Below are 24,198 nucleotides of genomic sequence, written 5' to 3' on the forward strand. Positions count from 1 at the left end.
GAGACTTTTTTTTTTTTTTAACAGAAGAGTGCCTGCTAATTAACATAGAAAAAAAATGATAGAAAAATCACCACTTTGTACCCCTAATTGAGTGAAATGATTGATGAGGCAGTTATCATCAAGGGAGGCTAAAGTTATCAGGAGAGAGGTTGATGGGGGGAGCTGAGTACATACAAGGTCTCAGTTTCTCACCCAGGATGGCTTGCCAGTCTCAAGGAGAAAAATACAATTTTATGATGGAGAGGTCAAACTGTCACCGGCTGGGAGCCCCTGGTCATTCTTAGCAACAGTGAAAGCAGAACATCCAGGTCTGATGTGTCTCCTATGGGATACAACAGGTACCACACAGCATCACCTCTGCAGTGTTCTTGCCGAAAATGTTTAACCTGAATCTAATTGTGAATTTAGGTCCAACTTTCCATTTACGAGAAATAAAGGGGATCGAGGAACAATTAATTGCTTTTAATTTTTTTTTTAGCATCTATTTATTTTTGAGAGACAGAGACAGAGCATGAGTAGGGAAGGGGCAGAGAGAGAGAGACACAGAATCTGAAGCAGGCTCCAGACTCTGAGCTGTCAGCACAGAGCCCAACGCGGGGCTCCAACCTACACACCATGAGATCATGACCTGAGCCGAGGTCGGCCACTTAACTGACTGAGCCACCCACGCGCCTGGATCAAGGAACAAATTAAATATCATCCCAAGGAAACAAAGGCAAATCTAAATGCAACATATCCTGCAGGACAACTGACTCCATCTGTTTAACAAGTCAATGGCATGAAAAATAAGGGGTGAAAGGTTCTAGATGAAAGGACACTTAAGAGATCTAACAAGTGAATGCAATGTGTAGAACTTATTTGAAGACTGAATCAAACAAATCAACTGTAAGAAAGATACTTTTGAGAAAAAACATTTGAAATAGAAACCATGAAGAAGGAATTAGCACTAATTTTGTTAGATGTGATAATGTATTGTGGGAAGTTAAAAAAAATACTTAATTTTTTCGGGGCGTCTGGGTGGCTCAGTTGGTTAAGCATTGACTTTGGCTCAGGTCATGATCTCACGGTTTGTGAGTTCGAGCCCCGCGTTGGGCTCTGTGCTGTCAGCTCAGAGCCTGGAGCCTGCTTCAGATTCTATGTCTCTCTCTCTCTGCCCTTCCCCTGCTCGCACTCTCTCTCTCTCTCCCTCTCTCTCTCTCTCTCAAAAATAAATAAAATGTTAAAAAAAATTTTTTTAATCCTTATTTTTTTACAGATTTGTACTGAAATTCTTGGAGGTGAAAGTTGTGATCTCTGGAATTTGCTTTCAATTATTCCAGCAAGGAAATAAAATGAATCAAAGATAGCAAAATAGGAGAAAATATTTATTTTGCAATTCACTATACTACTTTCTCTACTTTGACATACGTTTGAAATTTTTGTTAAGAAACAGATTAAAAAATAAGAACCTAGGAATGCTAATGCCAAGTAGGAAAATGAAAGTTGTCTTGGTTTTATTGACCCCGAAGGGAAGAAAAAAATTATAATGTAATTAAATGGGCAAACTGTTAATTAAAAATTAATTACCATATAATTGATGATCTTTTCTGTTTTTCAAATAGGCTTTTTTATGGAACCAACTGTGTTCACAGATGTGGAAGACCACATGTATCTTGCCAAAGAGGAATCATTTGGGCCCATAATGGTCATTTCTAAGTTCCAAAATGGGTATGTTTTTCAGGCACGATCTAATAGGTTTTGAGTAGATAAGTGTTTTTTAATCCGCCATTGTGCTGTATACAGGCCATAAAATCAGTGAACATGTAATTCTCAATTATATGACAATAACTGACTTAACTAACTAGAAGGGAAGGGTAATCGATGTAGGTCGTTATATATTTTTGCTTCCTAGCTTAAATTAATGGCTGACGGTATGGAACTTTAGCTGACTAAATTTTAGTTTGTGTACAACCAATACTCACAACGTCTCTGGAACAAGATGAATAACTGAGAATAACAAAACTAGTTTTCACATTCACATTCCTGGGGAAGGCAGCCTGTGATTTTCCCAAGGAAAGAGCGCTGCCTTCATAGGGGTGATGCACCTGAAAGCAGACGCTCAGCTTTTTATAGCAATGTCCACAATCCCCATGTAATCAACTGTAAATGATATACTGGTTTGTTACAGTACAGGAAGCTTTCCAAAGTGTTTAGCATATCAAAGAGGGTCATATGGTAACTGAGCGCATACAAGAATATTTAATACAGTAGGTTCTCATGGTATGCTGTGCAAAATTCTTCAGAATTCTGGCTTGAATTTTCCTTCAACCAATGAGAAAGTAGGAAAAAAAAAAAACCCAGAACACCAAGTTCAAAGGATTCCTTGCTCTTTTATTTATTTTATTTATTATTATTATTATTATTAGAGAGAGCGAGTGGGGGAGGGGCAGAGAGAGGAGGAAAGAGAGAGAATCTTAAGTAGGCTCTTCACTCAGGGCAGAGCTCGATTGCAGGGCTCAGCCCCACCACCCTGAGATCATGACCTGAGCCAAAATCAAGAGCCAGGCTCTTAACTGAGGGAGCCACCCAGCCACCACTCTTGATCTTCGATAGACATATTGTAAGACATATTTGGGGACGCTAAGCTATGGTGAGCAACCTTTTGACACAGGGAGCCAAGAATGTCCTATTAACCTTCTTTTCCTCATAAGTTCCTCCCATAGGATAGTCTTTGTGTTAAACATGCAGATTTTAGAAGCCAGATTTGCAGGATATAAACCGGATAGGTCACAGTTCCTTGAGATGCTTACCAGCTGATGAGGGAGACAGACAAGGACGTGGGAAATCAACCACAGAGGGCCAAAGGCAGCCACAGTGGGTGGAGTCTGCAGCCTGCCTCTGCACCTGACCTCGTCTATGGGCTTGGGCCAGTTACTTACTCACTCTGAGCCTTGGTTTCTTTGTGATGTTATTAATAGCATCTATCCTTTTGTGTCATTCTAAAAATTAAATAAGATATGTTTGCTATTGTGCTGTTGCCACTGGTATGCTTGTTTTTATCCTAGAAATAGGCCAAGGTGTCTTATGAAGCCACGTCATCTCGATAGTCCTCAACAAATAATGGCATAAAGCCATCCTTCTGCCTTAGGCTGGTCAATAAATATTTGGGTCCCTACCACGTGCAATGCATCAAGAAGTCTGAGAGTTTTATTTTATTTTATTTTTTTTTTAAATTTTTTTTTTCAACGTTTATTTATTTTTGGGACAGAGAGAGACAGAGCATGAACGGGCGAGGGGCAGAGAGAGAGGGAGACACAGAATCGGAAACAGGCTCCAGGCTCTGAGCCATCAGCCCAGAGCCCGATGCGGGGCTCGAGCTCACAGACCGCGAGATCGTGACCTGGCTGAAGTCAGACGCTTAACCGACTGCGCCACCCAGGCGCCCCAAGAAGTCTGAGAGTTTTAGCAGAGCCTCAGTTCACTCTAAGTTCAGCTCCAAATTTCTTGTGCGAGTTTAAAATTGTATGTAGCCGAGATTACTTTTGAAAATCTCTTCAGAAGCCACCACACTGAAGCACGTGCTGTCTCTTAATCTTGAGCACGATTAATTTTTCCTCCAGTCTGGGGACAGATCCTCTTTCTTTGCCAGAGCGCCAGATGAAATCCTTGGGTTGCACTTACTGGCCGTGCTGTAGAAAATCATGCAGTTTTAAACATTAGGATGGGACACTCATACTGTGACAGACACGTTGGAACTGGACCCAACTGAGAGATGAGCAGGGTCAGGCTCCACTCTCTTGGGAGTGCACACACACTGAGTCCAAAGGCAGGGGAATCATGATTTAAGGAGTAATTTTGCTCTCCTTTAATGGAATTTTATTAATTGAATTCACTCTCATTTGATGATCTAACACCATGGTATAAAGGAGAATAAAATGTCATTCCTGCCCTCAGGGAGCCGCCAAGTGTAGCTGGGAGGTGAACCAGAGATACAGAAAGAGTTAAATCAAAATATTGAGTTTGGAGGAATACATGTTCCCTGATTATGGCTGGCTTTTATTGAGCATGTACTGTGTTCCAGGCACTATTAGCTCATTTCATCCTTGAGACAACAAGAAATGTCCTTTTATTATTCTTGCAGTGTTTTGCAATTAACTAAGGCATGCAGAGATGAAGTCATTTGCCCAAGGTCAAGAGGCCACTCGCTGAGCCACTACACCCTACTGCCTCCACAGTGGCACTGGTGGGAGCTGGGAAGGCTTCAGGGCGAGGCACAGAATGAGCCTTGAGCTGTATGCAAAATCTGGAGAGATGGAGGGAAACAGCGGGGGTGCTCTGAGAATGTATCCAGAAGTAGGACTCCAGGGACAGGGGAGGAAGTGAGAGGTCGTGAAGGAAAACCAAGAAGAAAATGGAAAGGATGACTTCAGATTAGATTTTAAAAGGTGTTGCATGATATATACATGAAATATATAATGCTAGAGTTCTAATATCTTGTTGGGAGTTTCTTTTGGTGTAAGCCTGAACTATTTCATTTATAAAAATTCAAGCAAGTTGGCAGTAACGTTTTTCCGTTTCTAGCATGGCGTGGGGGGAAGAGTAGAACATGACATGAGAGTGTTTTGCTTTGCATTCAGTGATATGTTGTCTTCCTGAAAACATCTTGCAGGGACATCGATGGAGTGTTGCAGCGAGCAAATAACACAGAGTACGGTTTGGCCTCAGGGGTTTTTACAAGAGACATAAATAAAGCCATGTACGTGAGCGAGAAACTGGAAGCGGGAACTGTTTTCGTTAACACCTACAACAAGACGGACGTGGCCGCCCCTTTCGGTGGGGTTAAACAATCTGGCTTTGGGAAAGACTTAGGTATGCTCTGCTTTTCTACTGCATGTTCTACTGTCGCAGAGAAGTCTGCTTTATGTTTCGTGCAACCCTTGTGTATGGCTTTGAAGGACATTTCCTATATGGCAGCTGTCCCTGGGTTTTTACGGGCACTATTTGTTTTTTAATGCGAAACGTTTTTATTTAACATACCTACACAAAAGCACACAAACCGCATGTGTGGAAAGGTGTTTTTAAAAGAAGATTAATGTTGAAAAGAAACTATCCTTTAGCTAAAATATGTTTGGTTTTTGACCTGACATTCATCATGAACTTGGTTTAGCTTGTGGGACGAAGTGGAATCAAGACAGAGAAATGAGTGGAGGGCAGTGATCAGCTAGCTCCAAGAATAAATCTTGTCTGTAAGCTGCTTGGCGGTCTTTCAGAATCAATACTGCAATTGGCAGGGTTTTTTCTGGGGGTCTGGGAACTTATGTTTAGAGTTGCAAAAAGTCCAAAAGATCATTTTTTGCGGGCAATGACACTATCACATTTCAAGTAATAGCTTACTTTGAACACTACCTACGTATGGACCATCTCGTGCTAACTACTTTGCCTGTAGTAGCACAAGCGAGCCTCACAATAGCCCTGGGAGGTAAGTGCTATTATTACCTTTATTCTATAAATGGAGAAACTGGGGCTCAGAGAGGTTGGGGAACTTGCCCAGAGTTATGTAGCCAGCCACTGCTGGAAAAAGAATTCCAAGCCAGGCAGTCTGGCTGCGGAGCCCATGTTCTTACTCCCCGCAGCCAGTCTGGCATGTTGTTTCAAAAACTGAAATGTTGGGGCGCCTGGGTGGCGCAGTCGGTTGAGCGTCCGACTTCAGCCAGGTCACGATCTCGCGGTCCGGGAGTTCGAGCCCCGCGTCAGGCTCTGGGCTGATGGCTCAGAGCCTGGAGCCTGTTTCCGATTCTGTGTCTCCCTCTCTCTCTGCCCCTCCCCCGTTCATGCTCTGTCTCTCTCTGTCACAAAAATAAAATAAACGTTAAACTTTAAAAAACAAAACAAAACAAAACAAAAAAAAAAACTGAAATGTTCATGGCTTACTGAAATTATAGTCCCCTAACATAAATTTGGTTAATTTGGGGGGTATTTTTACATCTTCTCTTTCCTGGCGACTTTTGATAATGTATTTGCAGCAAAAAAGGGGTCTCTCCTTCTAAATCCCATTGAATTGAAGATAAAGAGTGTTTATTATAAAACCATAGAATTTGCCTAAATAGTTTCTTTCTCTCCCAGTTTTAAACTCCCTAAGCCCAGGGGTCCCCAGCCCTAGCTGTACATTGGATTAGAGTCACCTGGGAGCTTTAAAAAATACAAAGATGCTGATTTAATTGGTCTGGGATGGGACCTGTGATCAGGAGTTTTAAAACTTCGCCAAGGTAATTCTACAGTAAGGTTAAAAAACCTTGTTTTAGCTCAACTTCCAGGATCATATACTCATTAGTTGCACTGCGGTATTCATGCCCTTTCACTGCCATAGAAATCGACAACTGTACTATCTCCAAAATGGGATAGAAACAGAAAGCAAACCTATTTGTTTGTTTTTTTTGCCTGGATATGCTCTTCTCTGTACAGTGTAAACCAGGAAAACTGCATCATCCTTATCTTTAAAATAAGATTACACCAAAGGGTCTCAAACTTTTTTCTTCCACTCAGTTCTGCTTCGTTTAATATAATCCGAAGGACGTATGTTGGCCGCTTCTGTTCAGCCTAAATGGGCAAAGCATGGAGATGAAGAGTTTGTCATCAGGCAGGGAAATAAGGGAGAAAGGTCTGTGGTGGAGACCAACCAAGCCAACACTGTTCCTCAGTAGACCTGATAGGTGGGCTAAGCTCCTACTCCTCAAGGTGTGGTCCATGGACACGAGCATCTGCACCATCAGGTGATGGTTAGGAATGCATAATCTCAGGGCTTGCACTGCCGTTTCACAAGGTCTCCAGGTGACTCACATGCACTTTACAGTTTGATAAGACCTGGCTCCGGCCACATTCTAGCTGCTCGGTGACCGATACACTTACACCTGTGTCCAAAATTCTGGTGACATCACATCCACTTACGAACAATGCTCCAGGAACTGCTTGTCTCTTCCCTAGGTGAGGAAGCTCTAAACGAATACCTCAAAACCAAGACTGTGACGCTGGAATACTAGAGAGAGCTGTCGCTGGGAACCCCCTGCAGACAGCCTCACTCCTCAACTCTCTCGACACACTTGAGGAGCCTGGATGTGCTGAAGGAGGAGCCGCGAGTTGAAAAATCCACACGTGGACCGCCAAGGGGGTCAGACCACACGTCTAAGCATTTACACCCGTGCCTGAGTGTTTTCTACTGCACCTTTTATACTTTCAAATGATTTGCAGTTGTTGGGTTTTGACTATGATGTATCTCACATGTATTATAGACCGCCAAGCTGCTTTTTCTCCCCAACTAATCTAGCCGTTGTTCATCTTGAAAAAAGCCAGTATCAGCCGGTTGTACTACACGAGGTGCATTTTGGGGGAAACTTTGCATAATAATGTGCAGATTTTAACCTCCAAACTATACCTATGGGGCTGTTAAAAAGGTTTTCTATAATTTTGCTCTCATGGAACAGTATATCCTATAAGGAATGTGAAATGAATTTTTTTTTCATATTTGGAAATAAGATACATCTTTGTGCCTTTTGATGTTCTATTTTTCAACCCACTGTGATGGGTAACGAACCCACAAACAGTTCTTCTAGGAATGGGGTACTATGTAATGTTGTGAGCAGTAGACAGAATTTAATGACATTATCTCTGGCTCCAAATAGCTTAAATTCTAATAAATAGCTTTTAAAAAGTGAATTTTACAGCATGACATAGACTATAGTAGCCTTTGGAGGCTGATCTTGGTCCATATAATACCATCCTGCCATGTGACTTGAGGAAACCTACACAACTTCTCTGAGCCTCAGTTTCCTTATCTGTCAAACGGGGATAGATAGTAATGCTAGTAATGCCTTCCTCAGGAGCCTTATTTTGAGGAGTCAACGCAATAATATAAGTACCTTGCACTGTGCTTTGTTCATGGTTCTCAAGAGAAGTTAACTTTGTCCCCCCATCACTATTTTAAAAATATATTGAGATAAACTAACCAGATGAATTAATTTTCCTAGCACCCCTTTCAGGAGTCACTGATTCCTGTACGCCACTGTTCTGACCCAGTGCTTGATGTAGCAGCACCGGAAAAACGCCCTGTAATGAAAACTGGCAATGGTCCGAGGAAAAGGGCTGTCTTTCTTTCCGCAGCTCATTCGTTCTTCCTGGGACATCTCGTTTTCCGTTTCTCTACCTACCGGATCTTCTGTGTGATCGCTGACTGTGTGATCTCGGGCAAGTTCGTAACCTAATATCTCAGAACCTTGGTGTCTATAAAATGGGGATAAGGTCTCTATCTCATTAGGTGCTGGAAGGAGCCAACAGAATGATATGATGCAGAACGCACCCGACAAGGTGTTTGGACCATAGTCGGTGCCTGAGAAATGGGAATTATTATAATCCATGCAGGACTCACTAGATTGACCGTTGTCAGACAAAAATATTCGGTGAGCAAATTATCACCATCCACATGTGACTGGAAGGTGAGTTCCTGAATCACAGTGTCGCTGGAAGATGGTTGGAGAAATTAACTTCTATTACTCCTCCTTTTATAAAATTTCAGTGAACATTCCTGTCTCTGGATTCAAAGGAGCCCTTAGTTAATCCTTGGTACTTTGGAGAGTCAGCAGCTTAACATAAAGGGAATGTAGGGAACCAATCAACAAACCAAGTCCGAGACAGAAAACATCCAAAGGGAAGAATACCAGGAGTGATCCTGCCATGGTCAATAGAGCATATTTTGCCTATAAGCGCGTTTTATTATACAATAGCTCATTTACCATCAGAGCTTGGCACAGGTGAAATTCTAAATCAGTGGGAATATTCTGAGTCTAAACTGAGGGCTCATATTTGAATAAAATGACAAAGCCTTATTAGAAAGGAACCACTTTTTAAAAAAGTATTATTTAAATTCAAGTTAGTTAACATACAGTGTAGTCTTGGTTTCAGGAGTAGAACCCGGTGATTCATCTCTTATATATGACACCCAGTGCTCATCCGAAAAGTGCCCTCCTTAATGCCCATCACCCATTTAGTCCCCCCCACCCACGTCCCCTCCAGGAGCCCTCAGATTCTTCTCTGTATTTAAGAGTCTCTCATGGTTTGCCTCACTCTCTGTTTTTATCTTATTTTTCCTTCCCTTATGTTCATCTGTTGTGTTTTTTAAATTCCACATGAGTGAAATCATATGGTATTTGTCTTTCTCTGACTGACTTATTTCACTTAACATAATACCCTATTAGAAAGGAACCACTTAAAAAAATTTTTTAAGGTTTATTTTTAAAGGGGCAGAAAGAGACAGGGAGATATAGATACAGAATCTGAAGCAGGCTCCAGGCTCTGAGCTGTCAGCCCAGAGCCCACTGTGGGACTCAAACCCACAAACTGTGAGATCATGACCTGAGCCAAAGTCAGACAACCGGCTGAGCCACGCAGGTGCCCACAGAGGAACTACCTTTAAATGCAGTGTTTTAACTGACTTCACGTGAACTAAAATATCACTTTATCAAATATTTTAATAACAGAAAAAATGGCAAACAAAATCCTGGACTTTTGGACTGTTTCTTCTGGACTGACGTTTCTCCGTATTAATCTCAGTAGCAGTGTTTGTAATCTTCTTTGGGCCACACACCTCTTTGAGAATCTGATAAAAAGCTGTGGAGCCCCTCTGTCCTACTTCTACCGCCCAAATTCCCATGCACACCCCTGCAAATATCTTCAAGGGATGCGCAGATCTCCTCCAGCCCCTGCTTGGAGAGATGCGCAAAGCCTTCTGCCACAGCGAGTGCTAAAGTTCCTACCGGCTTGTTTTGATATCTGACTGCCGATCAGAATCAAAGCCTGCATGGAATTCCAGTGAATTCGAACTGGAACAGAATGACCCACAGCCTACCATGTGATTTCATTAACACAGGGAATAATTAGATTATCACTCTTCTGGACCCCTGGCTGGCTCTGTAGGTAGAGGGTGCGGCTCTTGATCTCAGGGTCTTGTGAGTTCGAGCCCTATGTTGGGCATAGAGATTACTTAAAAAAAAAAAACTTAAAAAAATTTTTTAACGTTGATTTATTTTTGACAGAGAGAGAGAGAGAGAGACAGAGACAGAGACAGAGCATGAGCGGGGGAGGGGCAGAGAGGGAGACACAGAATCCAAAGCAGGCTCCAGGCTCCAAGCTGTCAGCACAGAGCCTGACGCAGGACTCAAAGTCACAGACCTCGAGATCATGACCTGAGCTGAAGTTGGACGCTCAACCGACTGAGCCACCCAGGCGCCCCCCAAAAAACCTTTTTAAGAGATTATCACTATTCTTTCAGATCATGATTTGGCTAAACTGAAGGATAAAGCTGTGATCTGTCACCTGCGTGGGGAGGTGTGGACACCCTAGGCCCTTCTAATCCTCTTCCACACGCCTTTGCTAAAGCAGTCCCCTTTGCTCACGCACCCTCTGCGCCTTCCTACCCCCAGCTCGGTTTAAGGGTCTCTCCGCTGTGCTCTCCCTTGTGAGGAACACAGTGCTTACCCTTGGTGCTGAAACCATCTGCCACCCTAGCTAGGTATGAGCACCCCTTCCCCACCCTCAGGATTGGCCTTTACTTTCGGCCACGGAAACTGCAGCTGTCATTTATGGAGGGACTCCTGTGGGCCACACGCGGAGCTAAGCACTTTGTAAATGCTATCTGATGTAATCTTCACATCTGAGAAAAATGAGTCCGTCGAGGTTCTCTTCTTACTGGCTCCACGGCTACCGAGCCATCCTCTTCGCGGATGCCGGTGACTGCTCAGGTCCCGCAGCTGGTCTTCCTCATGCCTCCTTGTGTAATTCTGCTCAAAGTCTAAATCAGATGCTGTCACTCCTCTGCCCAAACCTTGCGATTCGAATAGAATCAAGTCCAGTGTACTCACTGGGGCCTGCAAGGTCCTATCGATCTTGCTCCTTGCCACCTCTGACTTCATCTCCTATGAATTTTCCTCCTGTTCTGTCTAGTCACCCCAGCTGCCTTGACGTTCGTTCCTGAAGCGAATCAAACTCTTGCCCCAGGGCCCTTGCACTTACCGTTCCTCTTCCCGGTGGTGTGCTGGCACATACCCAATGGTCCTCCGGGGAAATTCTTGAAGCATTGGCTAACTTCTGTGTATAAATGCTCTCATCAAAGCTGATTTCAAGCTACAGAGATGCGTGCAGAGCAAGCAGAAGCCAGTGCCGGCACACGACTGCCTTTTCCTGCAACTCTCTTTGCCGACGTACAACGTCCTGGCTGACTGCCTCACTTCATGTCTCACCTCCAATCCCATCTCACTAGAGATGGATCTTCTAGCACATGTGTCCGTCCTCACACTCATACCTCATCTGCCCTGTCACTATTCTTCTTAACCTGCCTTCTTTTCATAGCCCTTATCACAGCCTGGCATGCATGCATTTATCATCAATCTCTCCCCCTTAGAATGTGAGCTTCACAAACAGGTGCTTCTTTTGTTCCATGCTGCATCTACAATGCCGAATACATAGAAGGAAGGAGCTCAGTAAATATTTGCCTTCAAGTGAAAGAGGTTAAGTAACCTGCCTGAATCACACAGCTATTCACTGGTAGAACAGGTACTCGAAGCAATGAAGTTCCTGGTCTTAACCAAGCTGGATGGCTCTTCATGCCAAAGCCGGAATCAGTTCCTGCGTAGGGAACGGCAGCAAACACCAAACATTGGTTGCCGTCTGCAAGAGCTGTTGTGGAAGTGGCTAGAAACAGGCTGCAAAACCAGACTGGATCCCTTATGCCTGCCCTCCAGGGAAGTGAAAGCTGTCGAGGGCGACCTGGACTAAAGGAGACCATTAGGAGACTAAATGAGACGTGGTGGATGGGGGTGATTATCATCACTGTTAATGCAAATGATACCCAAGCGGATTTTTAAAATGATTAAATAATACCTAACTATGTAAAATTACATCAAACAGGAAGGGAAGATTCAACCATAAACTTCCCACACAGAAATAACCACGGATAATTGAGACTGTGTCAGACTTTTTCCATGAAAATATATTTTACAGAATTAGTATAATACGGCACATAACTTTGTTACCTGCTTTTTTTTTCATCTTTCTGTGTCAATAAACATGCTTCTTCACATGTTGAGTGGCTTTAATTCACTTGTTCTCCATTGGTGGACATTTAGACACATGTTGCACATGGTTGGTTTTTGCTATTTTAAAATTTGCAATAAATCTCACGCAGAAATTTATGAACAAATCTGTTGGTTAGGATAAGTTCCTAACAGTTTCCCCCACATTCTTGCCACCACTGTGCATTATTCCTGTAGCATCAGAATACCTCACATTTTCTGAGCACTGTTCTAAACACGTGCTGTGTATCAACGCATTCATTTCTTAGCAAAACTCCATAAGGGGACAGTTACCCCCATGTTGCAGATGGGGAAAGTGAGGGAAGTGGCCGGGCTGAGGTCTGGTCCGGATGGCTTTGGAGTCTGTGCTTGTGGCAGATGACCACGGGGCCCACGGTGGCCAGGTGTGACAGGCTGAACTCAACCTGCTCTAACGGTTACCTACTACGAGGCCTTAGGAAAGATACGTAGCAGCTCCGGGTCACTTTCCTCATCTGTGACGTGGACGTAAGCAGAATGAGCTCCTAAGGTGGTGGTCTTTTTTTTTCTTCACAATTAGGAAATTGTGTCACAAAACAAAACCTAGCGATAGTTCCATCTGCAGTTATTTAATGCAGTGAGTCCGTGACGTCCTTTGTTTCTCTTTGCAGTGCTTGATGTACAGACTCAAGAGTTTGTGGACACCAGACAGGACTCTCAGGAATCCTATCCAGTCGTAAAACACCCAATCCTCTCACTTCTTTATGTGCCTCCTTTTTCGGGAGGAGAAATACTTTCTTTTCCAAAAGTTTACTAACACGGCTTTGCTCATTGGGCAGGTCCGTGTCACGTGCTCATTCCCAAACCAGTCGCGGGCAACGGTTTCCCTCGACCGGGCAGTGGGGGGAGCCAACCACAAAAATTCCAGCATTAAACTCTTTGGAAAATCCACCAGTCCTGTTTACCCCGTCTTGTTTCTTCTGGATCGAGAACCACGATGCTATTTATCTTAAGCATAGATGAATTACTTACAGAAAGAGAAAAAGGGTAAACTACCCTTCATTAAACTAATGAACATTTACTGTACATTTCAATCAAGTGAAAGGCCCTATGCTAGGCACTGAGGGAAATACAAGTGAAAATCAGACCCAACTTCTCCGGTCTTTCCCTACCAGAGTAGTGGATACGGGAACCATAAATACACGAGCTACTTTGTAAGGCAGGCATTCCTTAGAAGTACCATATTTCATGGACAATGAAAATACGGTGAGAGTAGGTGGGAGATCCGTTCAGAATGAAATTTCTGCTTCAAAGTCCATCACAGCTGATTTTCACATTTGTAACTGTCCAGAGCCACAGAGGGATGGTATTCCAAGCACGGGGCGACCATCTCACCAGCCTTAGCAGCAATGGAAACACTGCCCGAACGGCTGCCACATCTCACACGAGCCTCTGGCAGACAGAGCACAGGTCGGACCAACCAAAGCCCAACAGTGATTTACTTTCCAATAGACTGAAAGGCAAACTGCTGACAAAACGGCTTTTTAGTTAAGGGATAACATGCATACGGCAAAGTGCACGGATGTTAAACGTGCAACTCAATTACGTTTTTGTATATACTCGAGTGGTGGTGACTGGAGTATGAAACACGCTAGTGGGTGACACAGAAAGGGCTCAGGAAGTATTATTACCTATTATTGTCCCATCTGCTGATTTGGAAAGTGAAGAATACAATCTTGGTTTCTCTGTGTTTTTTTGTTTTTTGATATGTGGCTTGAAACATTCTTTTTTTCTGTGAATTCTTTATGTACTTTGGCCTTTTTGTTATTAAGGTATTAGTCCTTTTTCTATTTTGTAAGAGCTCTTTATAGATTGATGCTCACTCTTTCTTATATTGCAAATATTTTCCCCAATTTGCCCCTTGCCTTTAAAATTTCTTTACTACCTCCTGGTTTTTAGTATTTATGTGGATGAGTTTCTGCTCTTTTCCTTTGTGATTTCAGACTTTGACGTTCTGCTTAAGAAAAAACAAAACAGAAACAAAAAGGTTTTGACTCCTGCTTCCTGAAAAAAGAAATAAAAACTATTTCACTATTAAATAATCACCCATATTTTAGTATGGAACCCTTATAATTTTATTTCTATTCAAATCTTTAATCCACATATAATTTATCTTAGCACACAGTGTGAGGCTAAGATCTAATCTTTTTTGAAACAGCCGGTTCTGACATTGTACACTAAATAATTCACCCAGTTTACACTCACTTAAAATGCCATCTTTACCATAAATTAAATTTTCATGGTTTTCTTTTTTCTACTATGTCATGAGAATGTCCAGAGGACCTGAGTTTAGTTGACTTCCCTTACTGTATAGGGAGGCTCGCTGTAATACACGAGACAGCCATGGCAGGAGGGAATATTCACATTCTACACACTAGCATGTATTTCTAGACTGACTGGTCTCTCACTGATCACTCGGCATATTTCTGTTGTGAAGCTGTATTTCCTGTGAAGTTACACCTTCATATCCCCCTGCCAGGAGCAGCCTTCCACGGCTTGTAATTTCCCATATGCCCCCATCCATCCACTGATTTGGTAACATTATTCATGCCTATTCTGTACCATGCACCATGCTAAGTAGTGAACCAGACAAATGCAATTCTTTCCACGATGCAGCATAATATATTAGCCGGCAGGAGACAATCTTTAAATATTTACACCAGTCATCCGTCACTGTTGTGTTTGGTGCTACAGAATATAGCACAATAACCTTTCTAGCTGAGGAGTCTCATTTCCAGATCCGTTCGTCTCTTCATACATTTAGTGAGACACAGCCCAGAAGAGCTGGTTCCAATTTCCAATGGGAAATACCAGGAAGAACCTTGAGAATCATCTTCAGAGTATTTACAAGACAATGATGTGAGGAGTAAGAACAAATAGTTAAAAGTTAAAAGAGAGACCTAAAACTCTAGGGCACAAATGCCATCAGCTTAGCCCACTTGGAGACAGTCCTTTAAATTCTCAGGCCTATATCCTGAGCAAAGCCAGGCCCATGAGATCTGAAATTGAAGAAGGTCAAGGATGAGGCAGAAAGGCGATGCCAGCATAGGATCATTTTGACGTCTGAAAGGGGGAAAACTAGTTGTATATATAGCTTAGAGCTCTTTGTGACCCATACCCTGTTTTTTCTGTGATGCCCCTATTTTCTACATCTGACAGGTTTTAAACTGTGGGCAACTGCGTAGAATAGTTTTAATAGCTCAAACAAAAAAATTTGCCTATGGAAAAAAAGGAAAAACAAAAAATCATGAATTTTTCCAACCAGTAAATTCTACCTGCACTGAGTTCAGGCTGCAGAGTCACCAACAATGATGAAACCACACAGCACCACATTCCCAGCTCAAACTGCAAAGGACTTTTGTGGGTTTTGTTTTTGTTTTTGTTTTTGTTTTTTAATGAAAGTAGATATGCCTGGGGGCAGCTGAATATAAATAATTCTTATCTTTATAAAAAATTTCTTTCTCTTAAAAAAAAAAAATTCTCCCCTACTGAACCCACACTGTGATGGTAACAAATAAATCTGATTTTATAATATCCCAAAAAACCTATATTGGGTTATTCAAGAGAATAAATTTCAAACAAAAACAAAGGATTTGTATTTTAACTTTAAAATAAGTTTGATATTTCCAAAGTCTGCTGAAGAAAGAAAGTGCCAGCAAATTCACTTGTCACCATACATAAAGCTAAGCTTTCTAAAGGGAATCTCTTTAGCATGAGATCAAATGCAGTCTGCTCTTAGAAGATTCCCCAAATGCTACTATTCCAGCCTTAAAAGATAGTTTCTGTTTCTCTGAGAAACAAAAAATATCTAATATCACATACAAGCACCACAGATACCTGAAATGCAAAATAACCAGCAAGTCACATTCTTTTTCCACAGAATTAGCAGGCGTATGTCACCTGCTCCCAAGGTCATTTATTTTACTCTTTCCTTTTTTTACTGGCAGGGCTGTCCAAAACCTCGATCTTGCCTTTTCCGTCTTCTGAATGAGGAAGTTTAAAGTTGTCTGTGGTGACTTCAGAAGAGGCGGTGTCGTCCTCCTCAGAGTCTGAGCTGTCCTCTGAGCTGTCTTGCGAACTCTCTTCTGAACCGTCCTCTTCTTTTGAATCAGACTGATTCATCTCAAACAAGGCCACATCCTGCCAAAAGCACCACGTGAGAAATTTATTCCAGGGCAGTTGCCTAAAGCTGTGATAACAACCCTGGGAAGAACCAACTTTTGGCCCAAATACTGAAGCACAAAGGACAAGGAATATTTTTAGTGCAATATGGCACTTTTTTTCTTTCAGTTGCCACAGTCCACCATAATGATTTACATTTACTACAAGTCTAAGAAATCCTCCCACAACCCGATTCTATATACCCTGAACACATTCAACGATAGGCGTTCAACAAATATTAATAGAGGTGCCTGGGTGGCTCAGTCAGTTAAGTGCCTGCCTCACTCTTGATTTCAGCTCGGGTCATGACCTCACAGTCATAGGCTCGAGTCCCGTCTTGAGCCCGGCACTGGGCATGGAGCCTACTTAAGAGTCTCTCTCTCTCCTTCTGACCTTCCCCAGCTCATGCACACACGCATGAGTGCCCTCTAGAAAACAACAACATAAACCCCCAACAAAACAAAAAAAACACAAATATTGACAAATACTAACATGAGCCAGGCACCACACTAGGTCCTAGAGACTCCACAAGAACAACAAAATCCTTGCCTCTGTGCAACTGAACGTTTTTGAGCAGGGATTGGCAAGTTATGGCCTGTTGGCCAAACCCAGCCCACTAACTGTTTTTGTTTAGCTCATGGGCTAAGAATGTTTTTTTTCCCCCAGTGGTAGGGAAAAAAAGTTAAAAAATAATATTTCATAAAACACAAAAATTATATGATATTCAGATTTCAGTGTCCGTAAGTAACACTGATAAAATTTGCCTGTTCGTGACATAATCGTCCACGGCTGCTTTCATGCTAAAGCGGCAGAAATGAGCAGTCACAAAGAGACAGAACGGTCCACAAAGCAAAAGTATTTACTAGCTGGCCCCTTACACAAAATATGTGCTGACCTCTGGTCTAGTTAGGAAAGGAAGACAACGAACACCTACATGTAAAGCACAGCGCGGAGCAGTGAAAATGAACAAAAGCAAAGTAGGATACGATAAGGTACTCATGGGCCGTCGGGAAAAGCCTCTTGTTGAGGGGACAACTGATGAGAGGTAGAGGGAGTTAAGCTGCAGAAATGTGGGCAAGAGCCTTCCACACAGAGGGAACAGGCCTGGAGCAAGGAGCGTGAACGGGAGCGCAGGCAAGAGGGGGCCAGGAGGGAGGGAAGTCAGACGGAGAGCTGGAGGCCGCTCACACGGGCCCTGGAAGGACTCTGAATTCATCAGAAACGTGATGGGAAAGTGAGCCACAGACAGTGTGAAGAACAGGTTCTCGGGAAGAAAGGGCAGAAGCAGGGGAGCCTGTTGAGGAGTCACTGCAATAGTCCAGGGTGGAGACCACGATTCCGTGGACCGAGGGTGGCAGCAGCAGACGTCACACAGAGTGGCTGGCTCCGGGAAATATTCTGGAAGCAGCGCTGAGCAGAGCTGCTGCCGAATGGGATATTATCATCAACAACGGTGTTGGCTCTGTCCAGACACAAGTGTTATAAAGGGAACTCCGGGGCAGAAATAAGGTGTGAATCTAAATGGAGAGGATTTTGCAGGTGGCTTAGGTAATCAGTTATTGCATTAAACACATTCATTTTTGCATTTTCTATCAATCAGGCTATGATTACTTCTTTCAGGCCTTGGATGGGAAAAAAAATCCACTTAGGACACTTAGTAAATTAACGCTTCAAGATAACAAATGTAATATTTGACCTTAAAAGCCCTCCTATGATTCTCTATTACTAAATTTCTAAGCTCCACCCAGGGAAGCTTACTGGTCTGTAAGATCCCTAATCATAAAATGACTGAGTTCCCACGCAGTGCTGGAAGCATGAGCTGACTTTGCAAGAAGGAAAATAACACTTGGAGTTAAAATGGAAAAGTCCTCTCTTTTGTAGATGATGGGGCATACCGGTAAATTTCATACTTGATGAAATGAAAACAAAGCATAGCTACCATTTGTATAACTTTTCCAAGACTCCCATCAATATCTTCAATATTGAAATGCCCAGGGGGTGCGGTTGCCATTTCTTTTCTTAGCTTTTCATTTGCCTGAGCCATCTGTGGGAGAAAGGTCTGTACTTGGTCCAATACTAAGGAGAGAAAATAGAGTGTATCAATATTTAGGTTAGTCTTTGGCCACACTTCAAATTTTAAAATCCAGAATTTCCTATAAAACACTTCTGACTTGAAAAGTAATCAGGGGCACCTGGGTGGCTCAGCTGGCTCTGTTGGGCGTCCGACTTCGGCTCAGGTTATAATCTCCCGGTCTGTGGGTTCGAGCCCCGCATCATCAGGCTCTGTAGTGACAGCTCGGAGCCTGGAGCCTTCATTGGATTCTGGGATTCCCCCCTCTCTCTGCCCCTCCCCTGCTCATGCTCTGTCTCACTCTGTCTCTCAAAAATAAAATGTTAAAAAAAAAATTTATTTTTAAAGTAATCACAGCGACAATAGTTATAATTTAAAAAAAAACTCAAATTTCTTCCATTTTAAAAACCTCTAACCTTTTTCTGAATCCTTAAAGCAGTAGGACTACACAAGTTAGCGAATATTTCTCAATGTTTATTAGTGTTTTCATATATCCCCAGAACTGCACATTTCTAGAACGCTGGCATTCAACCAATAGTCACTGAATAAGGAGAAAGTATGACTTAACAGTTAAACGAGCCAGGCTCTGAGGCTTTGCATTCAGGCTGACGAGGTTATTCACAGCGTCCCAGTTCCGCCTTCTACCTGAACTACCTTGGGCATGTTAACTAAGTAGTGGTTGTCTCCACCTACCCAACATGCTCCCCTTGTTTCTGATAACATAATCCTGACCTTCCTTTTAAGCTCTGTCATTCCTTGCCACTCTTGTGCCTTTCCCTATACATGCCTAGATGTTCCACAACACTGGTCACCATGCTTTGGTGCAATACCATAGACGGTGACACTGTGACCTAGCCAGGCCCATAAGAGATCACCCTGGGACTTCAGCCTGAACTGTGGAGAAAGAGAGCCCTTCTTTCTGAGTCAGTAAATGAGTGGTTGAGCTGCTGATGAACTGGGCAACTTGCCACATGGTGAGGAAGGGCCTGTTCTAGAGTTAGCCAACACCTAGGGAAGCAGAGCTAAGAGTTAGAGCAGGAGACCCCGGATGACAGCGAGCACCTGGGTGCAGAGGTACCTGAAGTCACTGCTCCCTGTCCCACAATAAAATTGGTCACCATAACTTATTTTTTGGCTTAAGGCAATCAGGAGTTGGAGTTTAGTCATCTGCAGCCACAAGTGTCCTAAAAAATTTAAATTTAACCATTCAATACCTCAATTTAGGAGTGCCTGGGTGGCTCAACTGGTTAAATGTTCAACTCTTGATTTCATTTCAGGTCATGATCTCACAGTTCGTGGGATGGAGCCCCGAGTCAGCCTCTGTTCGGACAGCGTGGAGCCTGCTTAGGATATTCTGTCCCTCTCTCTCTCTTTGCCCCTTCCCCACGCATGCACGCGAGCATTCTCTCTCAAAATAAATAAATAAACAAAACCTCAATTTACTCATCTGTAAAACAGGGGTAATAACTGTATTATCCTAAGTATAGGGGAATCAATAAGCAAGGTGTGTCTAATGTCGTTAGCTTTCAAAAGAAGCCCAGCACATAACTGTGCATATAATGAGTTCTCAAAACCTGTTAAGTCACTGATACAGCTACACGATACACGACTGAAACGTCTGGAGTACAGAAGATGAAAAGAAAAAGGTGGTAAAGGTCAAGAAATGGCCTTGAATCGAAGTGCCTGGCCAGCTCAGCCGGTTGAGTGTCCGCCTTCAGCTCAGGTCATGATCCCACAGCTTGTGGGTTCGAGCCCCATGTCAGGCTCTATGCTGACAGCTCAGAGCCTGGAGCCTGCTTCGAATTCTGTGTCTCCCTCTCTCTCTCTCTACTCCTCTCCCGCTCATGCTCTCTCTCTCTCTCTGTCTCTCAAAAATAAACATTTAAAAAATTGTTTTTTAGAAAGGGGAAAAAAGAAATGGCCTTTAATTGTAAAATAGGGCTGCTAGAGGATGAAATCAGGCCATATACATAAAAAGCCCCACAATTAATCACAAGGAAAGAAATGAGAAACATAAAAAAGACTCAAATGGAAGTCTACAGATGGAATGAATACACTGTGAGCAACTCATTTAGACACCAACCCCCCTGGGCAGTCCCAGGGTGACGACAAAGAGCTTGGGTCCAATAGCTGGGGTTCCCTGTGGACCTCTACTGCTTACATGGGCAAAATTTAACATCACAGAGAGTTTTGGAGAGAGAAAGGGGTAAAAGAAAGAGAGGGAAAGATACTTACAGGGACTCCTCTCTATCCGAACTGTTTGAAGAGTGGAAGTTTTTCTGCAATTAGGCTTGGGGTTGATGAGTAACCTGTCCCATATACCTGAAAGCACACCAACACTGAATTTACTAGAGCATAAGGAAATAGAAGCCCGTCGGCGAACTTGTCACAACCACTCTCAAGTCTTGAACATTCCACATTCTCCAAGACATTTTTAGAAAAAGAGGCCCTCCAAGTTCCATTTCAACATTTTACCTCTTTACAAACACCCAGCTGCCCTTCCTTAGGCCTGTCTCATACATCTGTATGTGTCACCGATGCTAAGCATTAAGTGCAAACTAACCTGCACCTGTGCGGATCAGAACTCCATCAGTGACAAATGCGTTTCTGCAACAAAGGGACAGAGGAAGCAGTACAGACACAATAATAGTTAAATGGAGCCAGAAGTGGTTATACTGGGCAAATTATTTAACCTCTTGGAGCATTCCTTTATTTATAAAGCACACCTGCCTTGTTAGTGGACCTTCATTAAACATGTCCAACCTAGGGGCGCCTGAGTGGTTCAATCGGTTAAACATCTGACTTCAGCTCAGGTCATGACCTCACGGTTCGTGCGTTTGAGCCCTGAGTTGGGCTCTGTGCTGACAGCTCACAGCCTGGAGCCTCCTTCGGATTCTGTCTCCCTCTCTCTGGCCCTCCCCAACTCACACGCTGTCTCTCTCTCTCTCTCTCAAAAGTAAATAAACATTAAAAGAAAATTAAAAAAAAATATCCAACCTAGACAAATGAGCCCTTTGAAAACCTTTTGTTGTCCCCCCACCACCCCCATACACCTTTTCGGCCCCCTCACTACTACTTGCCAAATCAAACAACTCTTCAGCCCATCAGAGTTCAGAGGACAGGGCCTGAGTTTTTCAAAACTCAAGGCTTTGACCCCCCTGTTTCCAGCAACTGGAAAACCTCTTCACTTAAGTACAAAACTCCTGTTCACCCCCAAAGCAGAGCTTAACAAATATTCTTTGATTACTACTTTAGGTCTAACAATGGGATTAGCATAAAGAATCCCATCAGTCTGGAGCTAGACTGACTGCATTCAAATCCTAATTTTGCCACTTTCCAGCCACGAGATCTCCAGCAAGTTACTTATCTGTATGACACACGGTGACTCAGTTTCTCACGTTTATAAAATAGAGATAACAGAACCTTCTGCACAAGGCTTTTGTGAGGATTGAATAAGTTAATTAATTCCTGGGTCACAGTAAGCACTACATAAACGTTGGCTCTTATCATAACTTTGGGATGCTCTGGGTTCTCACCGAATGTCTTCAAGCTAATATTCACTGCGAATACCTCCATTTCCCAAATGTGAAAACTGGGGCGTTCAGAACGTAAACTTTCCTATAGTTCCACAGCTAATCACGCGTGGAGTTGGGATTCGAATCCATGCTTTTAAACTCCACTACGGTGCCTGCAATCCTATGTAGCTTTCCTGGAACCAAGTGTCCCTCTACGAGACAGAGGCAAGGCACTAAGCGGTGGTTCTGAGAACACAGAGGGGTGGGGGTGCGGGGGTTAATCCATAATAGTCACCTGCTCCCCCCACCAGCCAGCTGCTGGGACCCGGGACAGCCGACCTAAGGCCCTCCTCAAGCCCTCCCCCTTAGGGGACGTGTCCTGCTGCGCCGCTCCGCAGGGTGGGGGCCCACTACTCCGCAGAACCTAAGACCCTCGCTGGGCCCATGGCCGCGTGGCCGCCCCGAGGCCTCCGAACCCCATCCGCGCCGTGGCGGTCACGCAGAAGCCCTGTGGCCACCCCTGGGCGTCCCTTCGGGGGTGCCGGGCTCGGGCAGGGGGCCGTCAGCCTGTCCCCCCGGCTCACACGCCCCCCGCCGCACGTGAGCACTGCATGCCAACGCCATCCGCCCGTCACCTGCGCGGCCGCCGCTTCCCGCCGTCAGCAGCTCCTTAGACACCGAGATCCCCGAGCAGTCCCGGGGTGAAGAGGGAGAAGCTCCAGACTGGGACTCCTCGCGTACCTCCATGCCCCTCGCTAGATTTCAGAGCCAGCCGACCCAGACCCGGATGCAGGAAAGAAGCTCGGGCAGGGGGCGGGGCCAAGGCCGCGATTGGACGAAACGAGGAGGTGGGCGGGGTTATGGCAGCCGGCAGCCAGGGCGACACCTGGCGGATCCCTGAGGCCATTTCTGTGGTGGGAAAAGGAAGGTTGGGGCTTCTGAGGTCCCATCACTGGATGAAACAGCTGGCAAAAGTTGATTTTAGTCAAACGATCCGGACAACAGCGCACCATGGGGCTGTTCTTCTCCTCGTTCTTTTATTTTTATATTGTGGTTAAAGAAAAAACATACGCAACATAAAATTTAGCATCTTAACCATTTTTAAGTGGACAGTTCAGAAGTGTTACTTGTATTTACATGTTTATGCACAAGATCTCTAGAATTTTTCATCTTGCAAAGCTGAAACTGTTCGTTGAGCAACTCCCCCTTATTGTTATCATAATAACAACTTAACATTATATTACAACCAAATTCTAAAATGTAGGGCACAAAAAATTATGGGAGAAATGACAGCAGGCACTGAAAACACTGATTGATGTAGTTTAAAAGCTGACTTCACTCCCTTTCTATTTAAATTTTTTTTTTTCAACGTTTTATTTATTTTGGGGACAGAGAGAGACAGAGCATGAACGGGGGAGGGGCAGAGAGAGAGAGGGAGGCACAGAATCGGAAACAGGCTCCAGGCTCTGAGCCATCAGCCCAGAGCCCGACGCGGGGCTGAATTCACGGAGCGCGAGATCGTGACCTGGCTGAAGTCGGACGCTTAACCGACTGCGCCACCCAGGCGCCCCTCCCTTTCTATTTAAAATCTACTCTAGAGATCATTCAGGGAAGGACAGCACCTTTCTTTCTTTATATTTCCAGTGCTTCACTTGGAGTCAGGCACATAGTTAATGATTAATCCATGTTTAGTGAATGAACGGAGAGAAGTTGAACAAATGAATAATTGTGAATTGTTTCATTGATTGATGGTTCACCCCTGTAAAACCGTATTCTAGCCCTTAGAAATGTCTTCAAATCTCTGTTGTGAATTGTTGACTGAGATCAGAAGCAGCCCATAGTACAATGCTGTATAAAACTAATGGAGCTCTTTGTAACAATAACTTGGAAATAAAGACGTTCAGGGGCGCCTGGGTGGCTCAGTCCGTTAAGCATCAGACTTTGACTCAGGTGTGATCTCACTGTTTGTGAGTTCGAGCTCAGCGTCGGGCTCTGTGCTGGCAGCTCAGAGCCTGGAGCTTGCTTTGAATTCTGTGTCTCCCTTTCTCTGTCTCTTCCCCAGCTCACACTCTGTCTGTCTCTCTCTCTCTCAACAATAAATAAACATTAAAAAAATTAAAAAAAAAAAAAAGAAACAGAAGACATTCATATTTAGCCAAGATAGAGTAGAAGATGCACTGGCAGAATTTAGTCTCCCTCCTAGAAATGATGTTGTTAACGAGAAAAGCCGTTTTGTAAAATATGACAATAAATGTAAAACATATTTTTTTCACCTTTAATGGCTCTAAAAGATCATTGTTTAGATTTTTTAAAAATA

At 43.6% G+C, this 24,198-nt stretch overlaps 2 protein-coding genes across 3 annotated transcripts in view; one reads left to right on the forward strand and one right to left on the reverse strand.

Moving 5' to 3' along the window:
• Window positions 1–7,978, forward strand: part of ALDH1L2 (aldehyde dehydrogenase 1 family member L2) — a 67,710-nt gene extending 59,732 nt beyond the window's left edge. For both annotated transcript variants that reach the window (XM_086712475.1, XM_086712476.1), the window contains 3 exons: window positions 1,602–1,707; window positions 4,649–4,848; window positions 6,961–7,978. In XM_086712475.1, coding sequence (XP_086568601.1) covers window positions 1,602–1,707; window positions 4,649–4,848; window positions 6,961–7,016 — 362 coding nt within the window. In that variant the 3' untranslated portion in view covers window positions 7,017–7,978. The remainder of the gene's footprint in view (window positions 1–1,601; window positions 1,708–4,648; window positions 4,849–6,960) is intronic.
• Window positions 7,979–14,185: 6,207 nt separating this feature from the next.
• NOPCHAP1 (NOP protein chaperone 1) lies at window positions 14,186–22,691 on the reverse strand. The gene is made up of 4 exons (XM_086712477.1): window positions 22,517–22,691; window positions 20,602–20,688; window positions 18,235–18,371; window positions 14,186–16,274 (listed from the first exon to the last, which is right to left on the reverse strand). Exons 1-4 carry the CDS (start codon window positions 22,626–22,628, stop codon window positions 16,056–16,058), a joined length of 555 nt encoding a protein of 184 aa, XP_086568603.1. The 5' UTR covers window positions 22,629–22,691; the 3' UTR covers window positions 14,186–16,055.
• Window positions 22,692–24,198: the final 1,507 nt, after the last annotated feature.

This window comes from Puma concolor, chromosome B4 (genome assembly GCF_028749965.1).
Source record: "Puma concolor isolate L17-30 chromosome B4, mPumCon1.1.hap2, whole genome shotgun sequence".
NCBI lineage: Eukaryota > Metazoa > Chordata > Mammalia > Carnivora > Felidae > Puma > Puma concolor.